The sequence below is a fragment of the Cydia strobilella genome, chromosome 5, assembly GCF_947568885.1.
Source record: "Cydia strobilella chromosome 5, ilCydStro3.1, whole genome shotgun sequence".
NCBI lineage: Eukaryota > Metazoa > Arthropoda > Insecta > Lepidoptera > Tortricidae > Cydia > Cydia strobilella.
In genome coordinates this window covers 10,636,505-10,657,174 of record NC_086045.1, presented here as the reverse complement: position 1 = coordinate 10,657,174, position 20,670 = coordinate 10,636,505, and the positions used below count along the sequence as shown (strand labels likewise).

The window sequence follows — 20,670 nt, the reverse complement described above, 5'->3', positions numbered from 1 at the left end:
AATTTTAAAATAGTGTCCTAGGATGGGACATGTTCATTACAGGCAGTGGTACGTACCCGTTGTACCGTAATTTATTGTGGTAAAATTGTTATCAATAAAGTCTACAGAAACAATACTTAATAATATTAAAACAACAACTTTTTAGGGTTCCGTACCCAAAGGGTAAAAACGGGACCCTATTACTAAGACTTCGCTGTCCGTCTGTCTGTCACCAGGCTGTATCTCATGAACCGTGATAGCTAGACAGTTGAAATTTTCACAGATGATGTATTTCTGTTGCCGCTATAACAACAAATACTAAAAAGTACGGAACCCTCGGTGCGCGAGACCGACTCGCACTTGGCCGGTTTTTTAGTATTTGTTGATTTTGTTGTTATAGCGACAACAGAAATACATCATCTGTGAACATTTCAACTTGGTCTATAGGGGGTGGTCTGTGCCTAGAACAGAAAAGTGTTACTTGGAAACACTCAGGGAAGAAAGTGCCACTTTGATCCCTCCTAGCAGGGAAGAAAAAGCCCTTTTTCGAATTGGTGATGTGAAAAAGCTGTTTTTCGATTATAGAGAATATTAATTGTGAGGATATTAATTTGTTCATTGATAAAATATTTAGGTACTTATTGTACCAACACAAAAATAGTTTAACTCTGGCAGCTGCTTATCACCAAGGATCAACCGGAATCCGATATTGGCTCGGACAATGTGAAAACGCTACACACTGCATGCTGGTAGAATACAGCGTTTAAGTTTGTTTTTTTTAGCTGAGGCATTAGGCTAACCAGTCTAATAGCAGTTTTCAGTTTTTGGGATAGTTGCTATCATATGCATTCGGGTCACAAAATAAACTTAAATTACCAAGTTTTTTTAAATATTTAAATGAATTCTTCGGCACTTATAAAAGGTTGTTCCTCACAACATTCCAAAATTTCTAGTCGAATAGTCGATACGAATAATGACAAATTTTAAATTTTCTTTCATGTTCTATGATATCTTTAAAACAATAATTATCAGAGGTACATTATATGGTAAACCTAAAAGTCTTAAAACCTTAAGTTGGCAATTGATAGACATTCATTTATCAACTAATCCATTTCTCGAACGGTATTAATGGTAATATTATTAGTCTACGAACCGTCAAATCGTATGGAATACCATGGTAATACATTAATAACATAAGTCTTATATCATTCGAGAAATGGATCCCTGGACTCCCTGGTTTACTTTAGGCAAACATTCGCTAAGCAGAGGGAAACGAACCCAGGTGCATACAATATGCCATGGTATATAAGTTTTGCGAATAACTTTGGAACACTGTAGCCATTAACAACCTGATCTAGGTAATTTGTTCCGCGAAATTGGTTTACTTAGCTACGTATATTATGTATCCGCTCGTCTGGAATGTTGGATGCAAGATAACATCATTGTTTGTTGCTATTATTACATGATAATTATAAATTAAAAACTGGATAACTCCTAATAAATATAAACAAATAAACAGATATTCTTATATCTTATATTAGCTATATGACATAGAAGCACACTCGATCAAGCACATCCGCTTGGATGTTTCGATGTCATAGACAAACTTATATACAAAAAAGTACAACTTAAATGCCTTCATTATCATCATTAGGCCAGGAAATGAATGCTCTAAAAAAGGCATAGAGGGAAATACTTGAAACAATTTTTGACTTCGTAGCTTTGTTTGGACTAGTTAGGAGGTAAACATATTAAAATTCCCCGCCCGTAACCCCAGTGCCGGAGGGGAAGGGGGGTTTGAAGAACTATGCGTCTGAGCGACATGGCCGCTCATACAAAATGAAGTGATTTAATTTTTATTCAGTCAAGTTTTTCGATATCTTGTATAGTTTTTGAGATATCCGCTCTTGAAGGTTTATTTAGGAATCTCATTTTTATTTTTATTATCTACATCAGTGAAGGTGCTAGGCCGGGTATGTATTCAGCACACCCGATTTATACGAAAACGATACCAAACATGGCCTAGTAGCTTCATTGATGTAGATATCAAGATACAATTTAGAGCCCCAAATAAACTTTCAATAGAGAATATCTCGAAAACTATTCAAGATATCGAAAAATTTTACTGATTTAAACTTGTAGCAAATTTAATCAGCTGTCGTTTGTTTAAGTAGTCATGTCGCTAAGACGCAAAGTGAAAAACCGAAAAATTTAACCTTCAAACCCCCCTCACCCCTCCGACACCAGGGTTACGGCCGGGGACTTTTGATATGTTTATCTCCTAACAAGTCCAAACAAAGTTACATAGTCAAAAATTGTGTCCTAACATTTCCCTCTATACCTTCTTATTGCTTGGCCTACATTGGCATCATATATTATATGATGATGCTCATAGAATTGTTAGGTTATAACGTAACGAAGGTTTTTCCAATTAGATATATTTTTTATTATATTTTGTGAGGCGCAACTTGTATTCCTTTAATTTGCATTGCATAGGCATGCATTAATGTAGTTTTCTTAAACTTCTCGGTAATACAACGGTAAAGTGTACTTTTACCCCGATTTATTAATAATATATTCTTTTATTTAAGTTGTAAAGCCACCTAACTGTATTTCAAAAGCACCCAAATATGGTCCAAAATTAACTCGAATATCTTCGTTCAGAACCCCTAGTGTAAATTTCATTCGACAGCGTGACCGTTTGCGTTAAGTGTCATTTTGTATGGGATTTTGACAAGCGCCAAGCGGGACGTTTTGGAAACTCAAAATCCCATACAAAATGACACTTAACGCAAACGCGTACCTACGTCACGTCACGCTATCGAATGAAATTTAAACTAGGGGAGAGATACAGATGCGACTTTAATTCGAATATCGTATTTTTATGGCAAGATAAATAATCTTATAAATATAAAAATGGGAGAAAATTCTAGGACAAATCCTAAAATTACACTGGTATGTATACTTTATTAGGTATTGAAATTCACCATAGTTGTAGTACTATAGTTAGTGGTTTTACAGTACATTAGGTACTAAGAAAGTACATTAGGTACTAAGTAATAAGAAAATGCCAAACTATTTTCGTTAACGTATAATCTTGTATTAATACCTCACTCCACTGAATTAAAGTACCTATCAGTTTTGATTGGTGTAATCTGTTTATGACGCCTCGAGTTTCATAAAGTCGGGTGTGAAAAAAAGAGATTTTGAGAGCCAAAACGGAATGTATACAGTTGTTTGCCAATATATCATGAATCGATTTTTCTTAAGGCACATACATAAGTTTGCTTCAATGACTAATTATTATTTTTACTAGCCTAATTTAGTGTCCCACTGCTGGGCAAAGGCCTCCCCTCGCTTCCGCCACTCGACCCTATCGTTTGTAGTTTCCCGCTAATCCGGATAAAATGCGTCCAAGTCGTCCCGCCATCTCCTTTTCGGCCTACCTGTACCCCGGCCAGCACCAGCTATGGTGTTCCATGGGTCCCACTCGGTAACCATTTTGGCCCACCTTTCAGGGTGCATGCGGCAGACATGCCCAGCCCAGTCCCACTTAAGCTTAGCGGTCTGGACACCTACATCTACAACTCGAGTTCTGGAGCGCAGTTCCGTGTTTCTGATTCTATCAGTTCTGCGAACACCTAGTATACTGCGCTTCATCGCTCGCTGGCAAACCTTGAGTTTGGACTTCAACGCATCAGTTAATGACCATGTTTGAGCACCATAGGTTAGGATAGGCAGTAATATTTATACAAATTTATCCTTAATCATATTCTGCCAGTTTCGTAATTTTTATACTTTAAACAAAAACCCTCATTTAAATACAAAGCGCTGCTTTCACCATTTTTTACATCTTAGCAAAACTTTCGTTAATTACCTTAAAATAACTCATGTTTCACTAAAAGAGCACCGGGTGCGGCGCCCACTAGGAAAGTGAAACGTCCTATCATACTACAAAATTCCTACTAGTGCAGGTCTTTTAGGTTAAACTGTAGTTAAGTAGGTATTAATACCGAGGAAATGTTATTCCGGGGGAACGTCAGTTCCATGGAGTTCAACTTAGGAACGGGCAAGTTTCATACATCGTCGGAGGAAGTTGAGCGAGCATATGGACTAAGCACGACTTTGTTGGCACAATTACAGTAGACTGTTTGTGCAATATTCTGTTTAAATTAACTCACTAATTATTGTTTAAGTTAGAATAGTTTTGGATTCATACCTATAAGTAAGTACATCGTTTTATCTCCGTGTAGTCGTGGCAGAGGCAGACCGAGAAAGAGATGGCGGGACGATTTGGATGCGTTCCAGCGGGATTGGCGGGATCTTGCTCAGCACAGGGAGGATTGGAAAGGGAGAGGGGAGGCCTTTGCCCAGCAGTGGGATACACTCATAGGCTATTTAAAAAAAATGTTGAAATGACGTCGGAATTGTATTTATTTATTTGCAGTCGATAAGTATCTAAATAATTATTTTGAACATTTATTTCGGTATACCTACTACTCTAGCTATGTTGTGAAGAAAATATATGTCATATGTTATATGCATTATGTTAAAATTTAACATAATGCATAACATATATGCATATATGAATATAGTACTCAGCTCGGGAGCAAACAACTATGAAACATTTATCCAATTGGGAAATATTATAGATCAAAAACTAAAGTTATATGTTTCGTAGGTGGTACTGTAATCTGTATCCTTGCTGTTGTGTGTCCAGTGTATTGCTAGACTCAGTTCGAGTTGCCCAACACTGACGACGTTGTTAGCAAATTTAAGTTGAAGGTTGCTCGTTTTGCTTAACTGGAGTTGAAAAGGGAATCGTTCGGCATATACTAAATAGTAATAAAACCTACTGCTCTTTCAAATAAAAATTCTCGTTTGTTAGGGCATTCACTAAAAAGTTAACTTTTGTCGGCGCATGACGGCTACAAAATAAAGTACGAGTACTTGTAACTACATAAAACTGAAGAATATACCTATACCGTAGAATTCAAAGCAAGCGCAAACTTTTATGCCAAATATCGGCGTTTCAGCTTTAACAAAAGCATTACAAAAAATAGAGTCACGTACGTGACACTTTTATGATGTGGCACACGTTTTTTCTGCAGGCACCTTCAGAAAATATAAACATGGTATTTTATATTCGTAAATCAGGTCTTACGACCGACTGAAGACGAGACGAGACGAGGAGACTGACAGAACCGGTTTCGCAGCAGTCAGCTCTCACTGCTTATCACGCTTACGTATCCTCCAATCTCAGATACGGAATTATACACTGGGGCAATGCTGCTGATTGTGATATAATGCCTTTATTTAAAGCCCAAAAGAAAATTGTGCGAGTTATGTTTAAAGTTAACCAAACGACAAGCTGTAGACCCTTGTTTAAGAAATTAGGGCAGTTACCACTCCATTATATGTATATTTACGAAGCGTGTGTATTTGTAAAGCAATATATGGACCGATTCACTGTGCATGTAAATACTCATCCTCGCCCAGCTACACATACGCTAAAAATTCTGCCCCCAGGAAGTTGTATTTCAAAAACAAGCTTTTATACAAACAGCAGCATCTACACAATGGCCCCTAAATTGTTTAACAAATTACCGGATCTGCTCAGAAATGAACACCTGTAGACGTTTAAGATTAGGTTAAAAAAAATATTAAAAGAAATGTTATTACAATATAGATGAATATATGATGGACACTTTGACAAATTAATGATTGACTTATATAATTACCCGTTATTCATAATTTATTACAACTTATTGATTATTATAAATATAGTGACATTTCTAATAATATTGCATGCGCTAGGTAACCAAAATCATTGTACGTCGCAAGACATATTACAGAGAACAAATTGTTTATAACACCTGTATTCATTACCTGTTATGCACAATTGATATATAAATGATTCTAAATGATTCATAGTAATGCTGAAATTTCACAGGCTTACTAAATAAAGTGTAAAATTGTCATAATGGCATTGTATACATTTAACGCAACGTATTAATTGTAATTGTTTGCTGATCGATTTTGCACAACATATTTACTTAAGTATGCTCAAACATAAGAGAAACAAGTATAAGTAGATTTCCGAATGTTCTATCCACTGACCTCTAGACGTCGCTTTGAAGGCGTCCAGCCATTTCAAAATTCCATAATATTTTAATATGCATTATGCATTCTCATTAAGCTCTGGACGAGTTTAAATCCTGTTAGCGTGATATGTGGCGTTTCCTCCCCTTTCGCTTTTGTGACAATTGGAAAAGGAATTATGGCATAAAACTATTATTTTGTTAATAGTTTAATGCAATAATCTCGTGAGGCTCAGGCAAAATATATTTATTTAAACTGGTCCTTTCTTAATCCTTTTTTTGTCGAAAACTTTTCAACATGTTTCGCTACATACAAAAGAGCTTTTATCTGGAACAATTTTGTATCTTGGAACTATTTTTTACTTAGAAAATGTGAATGACCCGTTTTAGTAATGTTAATACTAAATGGCATATTGTGGCACGCGTTTGAAGGATATTGGATAGTATAAAGTTGGATAGTATAGTAAGTCAGTACGTATGTACTTTGTCCAGAAGTCTTCTAGAAATTGATTTTCGTTCATGTTATCTCGGATATGGGTAAAGTAAAAATTTATTGGTCTTATATATAAATAATAAATAGAGCCCTGTGTTTTGCCTATTGGCGTACAAATATTAAAAACTTAATAATAATGGTGATGGTGACTATGTTAGCAATAAATTATTTCAGTTAAACATACATTAACCATTAATAATAAGATAAGATAAGATAATATTTATTTCATTTAAAAATATCCAAAATTACAACAATCATAATACACTTAAATAGTACGTAAATACTGTAAATAGACTAATATGGTTTTAAAAAGTAAACAAAGTTTACTTAACATTGAATATAAAATCTTGTCAGCAATAATTGCAACGCTCTAACATAATAATAATATTACGGCAATAAACATTTCGAGTAGAATAATATATTGTTTAACATCGAAATAAAAATAATACATTTCACAATACACATAATTACAATCAATGTTAAACTATAATATAAAATGGACAAGTTATAATTATAAATGTTTCAGGTGTCTGCAAGAAAATCACTGGTGTTGTTTATTATCCAAAATAACATCTTTCAGGGCGCCCTAAAAAAAATTGTAGGAATATTTTTTCCTACTTTTCGCACTTATACCGTAATGTGCTAAAGGTACCTAATTTCAGTTATTTGTTCTAATTTAAATACAAAATCGGCACATTTTTATAACTCCTGAATGTATTATTATGTAAACTGAAAAATACCATCTTATTGCACCGGTGAACTGAATGAAAAGGCAATCATATTTAGCCAAAAATACGGTAATAATTAAGAAAAGGAACCCTTCATTTTTACTTTAATCACTTTGAGATGGATAATTAGATACTGCAAAAAATACCTCGGTTTTAACTTATACCTATACCAAGCCGTGACTTGCAATTTGCAAACACGATTGAAACTAGCAACAATAAGGATATTTTTGTTCAAAATTGACCTTTATTGTCGCAGTATAGTAATTTGACTGGCCCGTCAGTTCTGTATGACTCAATCGGCTGATAACGGTTACGGTGGAATATAAATAAATAAAGATGATGAACTCACCGTCTAGACGACCTTCAAAAAAGTCCGGACTTGTTAGACGGAGAGCTGGTAAACATTTTGGAGTAGGTCCTTGAGTCAAGCTGAAAATTTGCCTGATACTTTGCCTATCATACCCTAGCACCTCTGGCTGCAGGGTAGCGGGTCTAAATCAAATCAACCCTTTTGATAAAGATTTTTTTGGGGCCCAAAAAATGTTATTGAGGCAATCTGTAATTTCTACAAGTGAAAATTGAATATCTAAATGGTCAATAAAAAATATGCCAGACGATTTGGTCGGGTCTTTAACCATGCCAGACGCGTGCAAAATAATTTTTCAAACAATTCAAAACAGGTTCTTGAGGCAATCTGTAATTTTTACAAGTAAAAATTAAAAATCATGCATTAAGCTAAGTGGCATAGAGGTGACTTAGGTGCCAGTGAAGTTATTATAGTGCATATGTACTTAAGACCATTGTGACTTCACTGTGATAATGATACAAAATAAGTATTTTATATTTTTAAAATTTTTAAGCTTATTGCGACTATTACGAGGTCTACAGCTCACAGCGTCACTAATTTATCATAAATAAAAAACATGTAAAATTTTATATGTAATATTGCCACATCCTTAACTTTTCAATTAAATTAAATCATTTATTAATAAAATAACAATTTTACACGATATAATAATTACAACACATTACTATTCTATATTTAAATTACATTATTTTACATATACATTTATTTGTTAAAATTCAACCTACATTAACCTACAACCTACATTACAAACTATATCCCTACTAATACTCATACTATACATAATTATCATAAATAATTAATACACATCTTCATACTCACAGTTACATCGTACATCCTTTTTACCTTGTACCTTTGTACCTTTAATTTAATGCACTACAAAAATAACTTTGTAACGCATACATTTATACAGGATAAAATAGCTTAATTTTGCGTACGATTAAGTGCCATACGTAACTTTCTAGATCGTCTGGCAGGTAGAAAGTCCCGACCAAATCATCTGGCTTATTTTTTATATGACTATTTAGTTTACAGAAATTACATTTACCTGTAAAATTACCTGTAAAAATTACTGATTGCGACAAGAACCTTTTTTTGGACCCAAGAAAAAATCTTAAAATATAATAAGGGTTGAATTAGACCCCCGCACCCCCGGACCCTGAAGGTAGGGTATGATAGGAGAAGTATCAGGCAAACTTTCAGCTTACCTCAAGGACCTACTCCAAAAAATCTACCAGCTCACGGAACATGTAGTGTGGCATGGCGTGGCTAACGTAAATAATATGATAGAGGCCCGGGGAATTACATGGCTGCACACACAAGGTTTCGTAGGCAACAAGAAACACGGCCGCCGTTCGTCTGTAATGTAAGACAGTCTGTTGTCTTTGCTCAGTTCAGTAGAAAAATGAATTTTGTTATGAATATTAATGTTAATTTTAATTACGTGCGTTTTTAGTTTTTTTCTATCAACACGCGCTTGAAAGTTTTTATTACTTGTTGTTATATTGATTATACTTATGACGAGTATCACAAATAGACAAAAATAAAATGATGTTTTAATCGATTCTCCATCTCGTAGTCTCTGTCAATAAGTACGTACCTAGGTGTACGTTAATTATTATCTTATTATAGTTATTTAAATTAAAACAATACTTAAAGCAATAGCAGGCTTGAACAGGCTGTTAGTAGTTATAATCAACTACTCCTTAGATAAGAGATTTAACTTTATCTGATACTTTATCATACTGGCCGTTTACACATCGTCAGGTGACAACCAAAACTCACTAATTACCATCACAAGTTCATAGCCATAGTGGACCGTATTTATACCAAAATAAGGTTGATTTTTGTTTAATATTCATTAGTAATTAGTGAGTTTTGGTTGTCACCTGATGATATACAAATTTACTCACTTGCGACTTGTTACTACCCTTTAATGACTATTGTAAAACTTGTTTTGATTTCCATGGAATTTTCAAATCTTTAAATGGTGAAAATGGGTTCTATTTTGTTTTGTTGCTGTCGTTTTATTATATTAAAAATGTGAATGTTTGTATATTTGGATATTTTATTACAGGGACCTATCGCACAAAACCGGCTAAACAGATTTCGAGATCACACAGTTTGTTTATAATCTGCTGCTTTAAGTCAAAGCCAGACTCAAATAATGAAATAAACCTAGTTAGACATATGATACATACCTTTAACTGATGCTAGCTCTTCAGCGTATTTAGCAACTAATGTGATAGCAACTAATACTGCTTAATATACACCTCAGTAATGTCTGTACACAAAGAAAATAATAGTATCTGATAAGCAGAAGAATTAGTTGCTGATTAAGTTTTCTCACGTCAGGGTTTGTAGCAAAATGAGGCTTTTTATTATATATCTTATTGTGTTCGTTTTCTTAACTTCAGTGCTTGGTACCCCGCAATCCAAGGGTACGTGGAAGTAATTATGTGAATAAATAAGTAGATAATTATTTTTAGGGAAGATACGTTTATAGGTATGGTCCCAGATTTTACTTAAACTTGGATATTTTGTTAATGAATATGTTTACATATGTTTGATTGTACTGTAAATTTCAGTATATTGGCAATATTAAATATGAAGATGAACATTCTGGAATGAAATTAACATACCTGTCAAAATTAATTTTTTGTCGCGAAATAATTTGTTTGAACCATAGACTGGTTAACTGTTTACATCCACCTAGTGTTCTCTAGTAAGGAACAAAGAGAATTAAGAAGTCATAGAGTACTCACTCCATACATCGGTTTTGTTACCAAAAAGATTCTTATTTCCATAGTCTACATCTAGCGTTAAGTAGCGGAACTATCAGAACTGCTACTCGACATTAGATGTCACATGTGTCACGACTGACGAAAAGTGTATTGCTCAACAATTCATAACTAATATTATGAGCAGAAAGATTATTTGACTTATTTTATTTAAACCCGATGTATGGAGTGAATGAACTTAAACTAAAATACAACCTACTATACATATAAATATGTATCAAAAACTTCGTTTCGTCAAAATTGCTGCACCTAATAAAATTATCAATATGTGTGAAACCGATTTTTTCTCTAATTTTCTGTCTCTGATCTATGATGTTGTCAATCATAGGTAAATGAAACAAAAACTGTTGTTCAATTTTAAATATAAAATACGTATGTTGATTATTAATTTAGAAACACGGAAAGTTGCGTTGACTTTATTGCATACGTACCTATTAATAATCATTATCGTCAATTTATGTTTTATTTCTGTATTCCAGCTACCAGGGCCCTATGCACCCCCAGGAGTTGTCAAGGCTTCTGTGGCGCTGTAGGCTATACGGGATTCTGCATAAATCCTAACCAGTGCGTGTGCGCAGGGCGACCTTATTTCTTCTAGCTGCTAAGATCTGAAAATGTTTTCCTACCTTTTTTTATCACTGGAAACATCTGCAAAATATATCCAGTAGTAACTACCGACATATTTTTACGTAAGAATGTTAGTGTCTATTACTATACAAAACCACGTTCCTTGAGTTCCTTCAATATTCATCGCCATCTCATCATTCGCTTACCCTTATCCTATTCATTTAGGGTCGGCATATTCATCGCCATCTATTGAATGAAAAATGAATTATTTTGACCAGAGCCCTGCTTCAAAATAACTCACCTTCCGTTCAATATGTGGCGCTGCTAGCTGCTAAACCCGTACCCGATACCAGAGGTTTAAGCGCCGAACAAAATAAATGGAACCGAGACCTACTGCGTTTAGTGATGCCATGAGGACAATTCGAACGTACATTTGACATTAAAATAATATCTAAATGATATCATTTAGTTATCATTTGCGCGAGCATTTCGTTCGTAAAATTGTCCGTAGGTATCTACGAGTAGGCATTTATTTTGCATGAGCGAAACGCACGGGCGAATAATAACAAAATGACATCATCAATTTAAATTGGCCTGAAATTGTGTTACTCCAATAGACCATTGGAGTAACGCGATTTTGTATAGATAGTCAGTCTTGTTTTGTTCGCCCATGACCAATTATGGGTCTTGGTTCAGTAGAAGAATAAAATTAAAATAAAACTGAATACCTACAGTTTTATTCTTACGTTTAATTATTTCATGTATTTTATTTGTCGTTTTAGACACAATATGCCTACCAATAAATATTTAGATACATTTTCTGCGGATGAAATAGGTAAAGTAGGTAATAACACTAGACCCTCCTCATAGTGTTGTGCCTACGCGTGAGTAAGGTTGCCAGAGCTTAACGAGGAAGCGGAGTGTTAGGGTCGGCAACGTGCATGTAACACCTCTGGAGTAGCAGGCGTCCATAGGCGACGGATACTGCTTACCATCAGGCGGGCCGTATGCTTGTTTGTCACCGACGTAGTACAAAAAAAGGTAGCTAGGTAACCGAATACCTATATAAATATTTGACGAGCATTATGAAAACGCTCCCAATTTTTTTTTAATAGGGCATATTATTTTCCATATATTCTACATAACTTCTAGTTTTTTTTTAAAGGTTCCTTAGTGTCGGTACCTACGTAGGTACTCTGGATATTTTATCGGGGACCTTGGGTAACCTTGTTTTGCTTGTGAACATTGACAGATAGGTATAGGCATTTCGGATTGCTGACTAACTTCCTCTTGTTGTAACAAACAACGAGAGGAAGTCAGTCGGCAATCCGACATAGTCATTAGCAATCCGTCATAATCATAACAGTTATGACTGATAGTAAATTATATTATTATTTTTAGGTAGTATTGAGCCAAATATTCACACCTACCTATACCGCGCTAGTACATGTACATACATGTATTAGGTAAATTATAGAATTGTAATGTTAATATCGAACCGAGACCTAAACTAGGAACTGAAAAGTTTTGGGGTTTATTTATGGTCGAAACTAGATGGACTTTAAATTTTGAAAAGTCTACAGTGTGTAAATGCAATAACTACGGGCAATAAATTAAACCGGATAAAGAATTTATCCGTGTAAACAATAATAAAGAAGATTTTTTAAGTTACAATTAATTATGACCCCGTAATTAATTTTTAAAAATTAACCCAGCAGCAATGTACTCCAAACATTACGAAACAAAACATGACATGCTGATGACATATCATTACGAAATACGTGCTTTTTATAGTGACTGCCAACAAACGTTGACAGTTACTTTAAAAAGCTCGTATCTCGTAACTTGTGTTGCTTTACATTGCTTGCTGAATTATTTTGTATGGCAAATATTTTCATTGTATTTCTTACGCTGCGTCTTACGTAAGCGAACCACTCGCGAACGCGAAGCGAAGCGGCGCGGCGCGGCGCAGCGGGCCCACGGCGTTCGCATTCGCAACGAGATCGCCCATGTAGGCCACTTCTATAGGTATCAAAGGATTGATTCATCCCGCGCCGCATCGCTTCGCTTCGCGTTCGCGTGTTGTTCGCCTACGTAGTACGCTGCGTAAACCATCTTAATATACTTCTTAGGTCCTATGCTAACCATCGTTTAAATATTCGCCCGTATTGAATTTACACACTGTATAGAATAGAATAGAATATATTTTATTTGTAGTAATTGTACATCGTCATATTCAAAAATTATTTACAATTAGAAGAACAATACAATTATTATTACAATTATAAAACCAATAATACATTTAAAAGGCATATGCAAGTCAATACGTTTCTATTAAGTGAACATTTTAAGCATGTTTTCATTGAATTGAATTATAAATATATAAAAAAAATTGAAATGTCATGAAACGATTACATTAAATAAATTATAAGAATTCGACATATTTAGTCATTCGTCTAGGAATTCTTTTACCGAGTAGTATGCTTTTTTTGTGCAAAACGTTTTGAGTTCGCGTGTGAAACGTCTTTCAGTACTAAAGTTTTTTATTACTTCAGGTAATTTATTATAAATTTTTGCACCTATTACCCTTAAGGACTTCCCTGACTTCTGAAGCCTATGCGTGGGTATCGACAGCGCCGGTTTTCTTCTCGCTGAGTAGGGCTTGCTTAGAGGAAACTCATCAGGATTCTTCCTTACATGCGAGTGCCGAGTGCGAAGGTACAGTCATCACCTACAAACCCGCATGACCCGAGTGCTTCATCAGTGTTGGAAGTTATTCTTTTTGCAATTTGAGGCATGTTTTTATTTAATGGCGCCATCAAGTGCGCTCTCTAAGAAGGTTAAAAAAAAAGTTAAATTTAAGTCAAAGTAATAGTCTCACTCAGTTCTTGACCGTAAGTAGAGCAAACTATCAAAGGAGTTGTATTTTGGCGTACGGTACTATTTAATGTCCTATCACTAAGTGAACCTTGGAAGGCGAGGCCTAGGAAGCGGTCGCGGGTTCAATCCCTGGCTCGTACCAATGAGTTTTTCGGAACTTATAATGTACCTACGAAATATCAGTCGATATTTGCCAGTCGCTTTTCGGTGAAGGAAAACATCGTGAGGAAACTGGTCTTATCCCGATAAGGGCCTAGTTTACCCTCTGGGTTGGAAGGTCAGATGACAGTCGCTTTCGTAAAAACTAGTGCCTACGGTAATTCTTAGGATTAGTTGCCAAGCGGACCCCACGCTCCCATGAGCCGTGGCAAAAAGCCGGGATAACGCAAGGAATTGTTGATGATCACTAAGCGAACCTTGACAAAGCGTGCATGGGAATCGCTATAAAACAACATATAGAATCGAAGACACTTCTTGAATTCCAGTTTCCTCCAGTAGGTCACTGTTCTAAATATGAAAAGTAATAAACAGGAAAACATTTTACGGACTCTTAGTAGACCTTACCCATATAACCATTCCGGTCGCAGAATCATCAAAGTAGTAACTAAATGTCAGATGTGTCGAAACGGTGTCGTAACAGTTACTATACTTTGCGACTGTGTTCAGTTTTGGTTGTATCAGTAACTAAGTGTGGTCGCCGTGTCTACACTTACACACAAGGTCGGTAACAAGGTGTCGAAACATTGTGTGCACTTTGCGTTCAGTTTGTGACCAAATCTGTACACAATGTGTCGTAACGGTTACCGAACTGTTTCGAAACATTGTGACAGCAAATGACAATATAAAATACCTCTTGAAAACCAGTGTCTGTGTCGAGCCTTCCCCATTCTGGTAACGACGACGTAACGGCGACCACACTGCGACCGGTTTTGTGACCGGAAAAGATGGTGTCGACGCAAGATGTGTCTACGCCGTGTCGTAACGGCGACCGAAAATGGTTGTATGGGTATTCCATTGCAATAAGGTTTACAAATGATCATTTAAGTATACCACGCTTGTGTTGAAGTTGAAGTTGACACAACGTTATAACATCAAATGTATAAGGAAAAAAATATATCAGAACGCCCTGTCTAGAAATCCGAGAATTGATAAGAAGTTGCGTCTTTAGTCAAACTCGCAAGTACCTAAAAGGCGTGTTCACATTCTAAAAACATTACACTATCATGGGTAATACGTAATATTCACTCGACATGTGCCTTCTTCTCTAGTGATGCTCTGAAGTTGATATCATGTTGGTATCGTATTATTAAAATCTAAATACGCTTCCATGACCGTTGGTGACTAACCTTCTAATTTATAAAGCTGCGAACACATTAACCTGCCTTACGCCTTCCCTACGATGAAAAGGTGACAAGTAGGTAACAATTTTTTCAAACACAAAACATCCATAATTCATGAGTGTAAAATATACGTGTAACAATAAAATTTAAAATCTTTGTTTAAATATTATTTCATCATCACTATGATGAAGATTTGGTATTTTTAATCGTTTCTACATACATGATACAACATGTCGTTATTGAGCAATTTAGAGCAATTTTCTATTTTAAAACACGAGCGAACCGTTTTTAGGGTTCCGTACCCAAAGGGTAAAAATGGGACCCTATTACTAAAATAAATAAAATAAAATAACAGCAAATACTAAAAACAGAATAAAAATAATATTTAAGTTACAAGAAACGTTATTTTTTTGCCGTTTTTTGCTTAATGGTACGGAACCCTTCGTGCGCGAGTCCGACTCGCACTTGGTTTTTTATATTTTACATAACTTTTTTGTTTTTAATATGTCCTTAGCGACGTACGTCGCGAAAAAAGGGTCGAATAGCGTAGGAGCAAAAAATTTGTTACAAGTTAGTACTTGGTATTTTTATAAATACTTAATTTTATTAACTTCTCCAAATTCAGTAGGAATTAGGATGGCTTCTATACTTTGGCATCTTAATGTTTTTTTGTCATCTATCACGAGAAGGTATCATAAATTCAAATATCAAAACCCATTACGTACACTCCGGTAGGTACGTACGTTTTTCTCATGCATGTTTTCAAAAAGGTATCAGGGTGCGTAGCCAACATGTCAATCGCTTACGATCCGTAGCGATCGAAACGCAACTGTCACTGTCGCACTAATTTGGAAGAGCGATAGAGATACACAAAGCGTTTCGTTGTCAAAGCGATAGCGATTGTCACCTTGGCTAGGCCGGCAAGATAGCTAACTAGTAGGACAGTATGAAACCACCTTACTTATACATTTATAAATGCGCACATGCATTGCGTCATTCGCGCCCAACATCAGTCCCCGTGTCGTTTCTGAACCAATCGGTCCCGTAACAAGTTCCTATTATTTTTTATTGAAATGAAATATTTAATTTTTATGATTTTGGCAGTGGCAGCAACCCAGGCGAAGTTCTTCATGCCACTCAACAGCCTTTCTGATGCATTGGAGAGAAATGAAGTTGACGGTAAGTTTAAGTATTCTTATTGTAAAACCGGAACAACCCAAATCTATAAGCAACGAAAAAACGGAGGAAGTTCTCAAGTCGCCGCGTGTAGATATATATATATGTGTGTGTGTGTATATATGTATGACCAATCATATTTACAGAGTAGTCCGATTTCGATAATTCTTTTTTTATTGGACTCATATAAATTTGGAAATAAAAATTCCTACCCTAATGGTGGGAAAATAGGGGTGAGTAGATTATAGTCACAAAAAATATATAAAAAAACTTTTTAACAAAAAAAAATAAACGCCGAAAAAACTGAAAAGCAAAAAAAAAAACTGTTTAACCTTAATAACCAAGTTCTTAAACTAATATAAGTATACCTAAGTAATTTTGAATCGGCACAAACCAAGAAAATTAATTAATTATGTCAAAGACCTATGTAATGTAACCGTATAAGATGAATACAGTCTAAGGAAAAAACGTGCCTCGGAAATCAAGAAAAATTGATTCTCGCGTAAATGGCGCTTACACCTTTAACCTATTCTCGCCTAGATGGCGTTGACGGTTTCGTTAGTTATTTAATAATTTTAACACATATCAGTGAAAGAACATGGGTCAAAATCATATAAAGATAATAAATACAAATAAAAAAATCAATTATCCATAATTATATACAGGTTGGAAAACCATAATGGGCCCTGGAGGAAAAGTGCCTTCAAACCTTAAGTTAGCTCATTTTACTTAAAGGAAACATTCTTTTATTTTCAAAAAGAAACATAACTGCATTTAAAAAAAAACTCGCTTAGTCTCTCCCGGGAATCGAACCGACAAAAAAAAACTCGCTTTTTTATTCTACCAGTCGATGCAGTTCATGTTAATGTTTAAATTTCTCCAAGAAACATTAGGTCTTACACTCGCCTATTGTACAAAATATCCATAAAATCGAGTATTTAGTATTTTTATTTTAAGTCGGTTCGATTCCTGGGCGAGACAAGCGAATTTAAAAAATCTTTGAATGCAGTAATGCAGTTGTGTTTCTTTGAAAAAAATAAAGGAATGTTTCCTTTAAGTAAAATTAGCTAATTTAAGGTTTTGACATTTAAGGCACTTTCCCTCCAGGGCCCATTAATTATTTTCACACTGTATATAATTTTTTTGGTATTTTTATACATTTTAATTTTAAGTTTTAATCGTGTGTTGATAGAAATGGCAGTAAATTTACTGTGATTATAAAATTTACTATGACAGTAACCCTCTATCTTATATATTCTCTTTGATTATGTAAAGCGTGATGCGCGGCAGCGGCGGCGGCGGCGGGCGGCACGACACGCCCCTATGCTGGAAAATGAAGAACTTGATTGATTAGCGCCGACTCAAACTTAGGTATACTTACATTAGTTTAAGAAGTTAGTTATTAGGATTAAAAAAAGGTTTATTATTTTTTGCTTTTTAGTTTTATTTTTTTGTTAAAGTTGTTAAAAAGTGTTTATGATAACACGATATCGTCATTAGTTTCGAATATGTTTAAAATAAAATGTGTAAAAATAAATAACTTTTATTATATTCATTTTAATTATTTTGTTGATACAGTCCTAATTTATTATTATAATATTTTTATTTAACTTCGATAATAATTTAGCGTTCTACTTATTTATAATAGTCCAAGATCCCATTGCCGCTAGACGTTACTTATTTTCTCATTTATTAATAAAACATATCGGATAAAATAGTGTTAAATAGCATGTAAGTTTAATGTATGTATATTTGCTAGCTCGGCCCAGCGGTCATTTGGTCGGTACCAGGTGCTAAAGTTAGGTAAAAATAGTACCAACTTCTCTTAAATCCTCAGGGCTGATTTTTAGGGTTCCGTACCTAAAAAGGAAAAACGGAACCCTTATAGGATCACTCGTGCGTCTGTCTGTCTGTCCGTCTGTCACAGCCTATTTTCTCCGAAACTACTTGACCAATTAAGTTGAAATTTTGTACACATATCTAAGTTTGTGACCCAAAGATGGACATGTAACGTAAACAACTGAATTTTAAACATGAGGGCCACTTTTGGGGGGTAAATGAGAAAATTAAAAAAATAATTTTTTCCAACTTTATCGTGGTTAATGAAATGAAAGAGCTCATTGTGAGAAACTCAAATATATATTTTTTTATAATTTTAGGATAAACAGTTTAGAAGTTAATCAAAGAAAATCGGCAAAAAATGATCATTCCCCCCCTTTATCTCCGAAACTACTGGGTCGAAACTTTTGAAAAAGAATACACAAAATAGTTCATTACCTATAGATCACAGGGAAACCTATTAGAAATGTGCAGTCAAGCGTGTCAGACTTAATTACTTAGTTTTTGATCCGACCCCTACGGGTTTTTTAAAGACGTTTCACATAAAAAATACATTGTTTAAATTGTGTAATGTACGGAACCCTTGGAACGCGAGTCCGACTCGCACTTGGCCGGTTTTTATGTATGTTTTAGAAAATATTCTTAAAAATTAATATCAATATTGCCAGTCAATTTCCGCCGGCTTCGGTAACTTTTAAGCAGCATCTTAACGTAACTAAACGAAACACTCGCGAACGCGGCGCGGCGCGATGGGCCCACGGCGTTCGCGTTCGCAACGAGATCGCCCACGTAGGACACTTCTATAGGTATCAAAGGATTGATTCACCCCGCGCCGCATCGCTTCGCTTCGCGTTCGCGTGTTGTTCGCCTACGTAGTATTCTTCGTTACTAGACTGTTTAAAGCTGTTAAATAAACATTGTAACTTTCTTACATTCTCATTCATGATTTTTATATAGCTTTGATACTCAGGGAACTACAATTATTACAAAACTATTATTATTACAAAACATTACGTAAGCAGCCAGACCAATTAAACTTTCTATATTTTGTAGTTTCCGCTAACTATCTCATAGTCACGATTGTACTTCTTATACTCATAGCGACACTATGTGTTGTTAATTGGTCTGGCTGCTCAAAAATAGTAAAATGTTTTGTAATAAATAGTCCCCTAAGTATCAGAAATAAAAATCAAGAGTGAGAATATAAGTAAATTTCCAATTATTTTTTGACAGCTTTAAGGCGTCTGGTAGGCGCCGGCGGAAATTGTCTGGCAATATTGATTATAAATTTTTAACAATACTTGTTTTCTAAAACATGAAAATCACCCCTGAGAATTTAAGATAAGTATTATTTTTACCTAACTTTAGCACTTGGTACCGGTACCAGATAAATGGCCGCCGGGCCAAGCTAGCAAATATGCAGGGTGGATCGCTTTTGTATAAAACACATTTTTTTTCGATTTTCAAAATGGCGGGCTTCACAAATGGACTTTGTTATGAAAAGACTAGACATGCAGAATATAATGATAATTAAACAAGTGCAAGTACTGCCGCAACCAACATGATATTTTTGACATTGCCAGAATATTTTGATAGTTATGTTATCTGACGACGTGACGACCCACTCCGCGTAAGAGCATTGGCTTTAGTTTAAGACGAATTATTAATTCCGGGCGTTTTAATGCTAATCCCTATTATGTCATATCAAAATCATGATATTTTCTTAACAGATGCACCCTTGCCCCAGGCAGCCATGCTGTCAGAGAATCTATACATCCCAATGGCACGACTGGTGACATGCGACAACAACAGGTGCCAGGCCGCCTGCCGGATCCTCGGCTACAACCACGGTCATTGCGTCAGTGACACGACGTGTAGATGCTACAACTAGAACCACAACGTTGGCACCACTGGATTGATGCGGTGTAGGGCCAGTCCCGCATATAACTTTACTGCCCGAAGTATCTACTTATGTACTTAGTTATGACTTTTTTCCAATATAATGTAATTGTTCGTATAAAGACTATAAATGATAAAACTTTATGACTTATTATTTTTAATTTGGCGAACAAAATACCTTTTCATTTTCTTTTAAACAAGTTGGACATAAAAAGACTAAGAGCCGACTTTTCAGTTCCCAGTTAATACAGAATTACTAATAGTATTTTTTTTTGTTGGAAATCAAATTTATAATCATCGTTTTAGGAAAGGTTTTTAATAAAAATAACATACTGTACGAGGCACCACTACTTTTTAGGGTTCCGTACCCAAAGGGTAAAAACGGGACCCTATTACCATAGAGTAACTTATACTAGAGCGGTACTGTCATAGTAAATTTTGTAACCCCAGTAAATTCACTGCCATCTGTCGACAGTTTAAAACTAAAAATTAAGATTTATAAA

At 35.1% G+C, this 20,670-nt stretch overlaps 1 protein-coding gene across 1 annotated transcript; it reads left to right on the top strand.

The window, feature by feature from the left end:
- The first annotated feature begins 16,263 nt into the window (after positions 1 to 16,263).
- LOC134741855 (uncharacterized) lies at positions 16,264 to 20,309 on the top strand. Its single transcript, XM_063674749.1, has 2 exons — positions 16,264 to 16,432; positions 19,999 to 20,309. Exons 1-2 carry the CDS (start codon positions 16,327 to 16,329, stop codon positions 20,157 to 20,159), a joined length of 267 nt encoding a protein of 88 aa, XP_063530819.1. The 5' UTR covers positions 16,264 to 16,326; the 3' UTR covers positions 20,160 to 20,309.
- Positions 20,310 to 20,670: the final 361 nt, after the last annotated feature.

What these genes read in the sequence shown, in the direction of transcription:
- LOC134741855 (XM_063674749.1), top strand. Translation starts at nt 16,327, where the DNA reads ATGAAATATTTAATTTTTATGATTTTGGCAGTGGCAGCAACCCAGGCG. An exon ending in GGAGAGAAATGAAGTTGACG is followed by an intron (nt 16,433 to 19,998) that starts GTAAGTTTAAGT and finishes TTTTCTTAACAG; the next exon opens with ATGCACCCTTGCCCCAGGCA.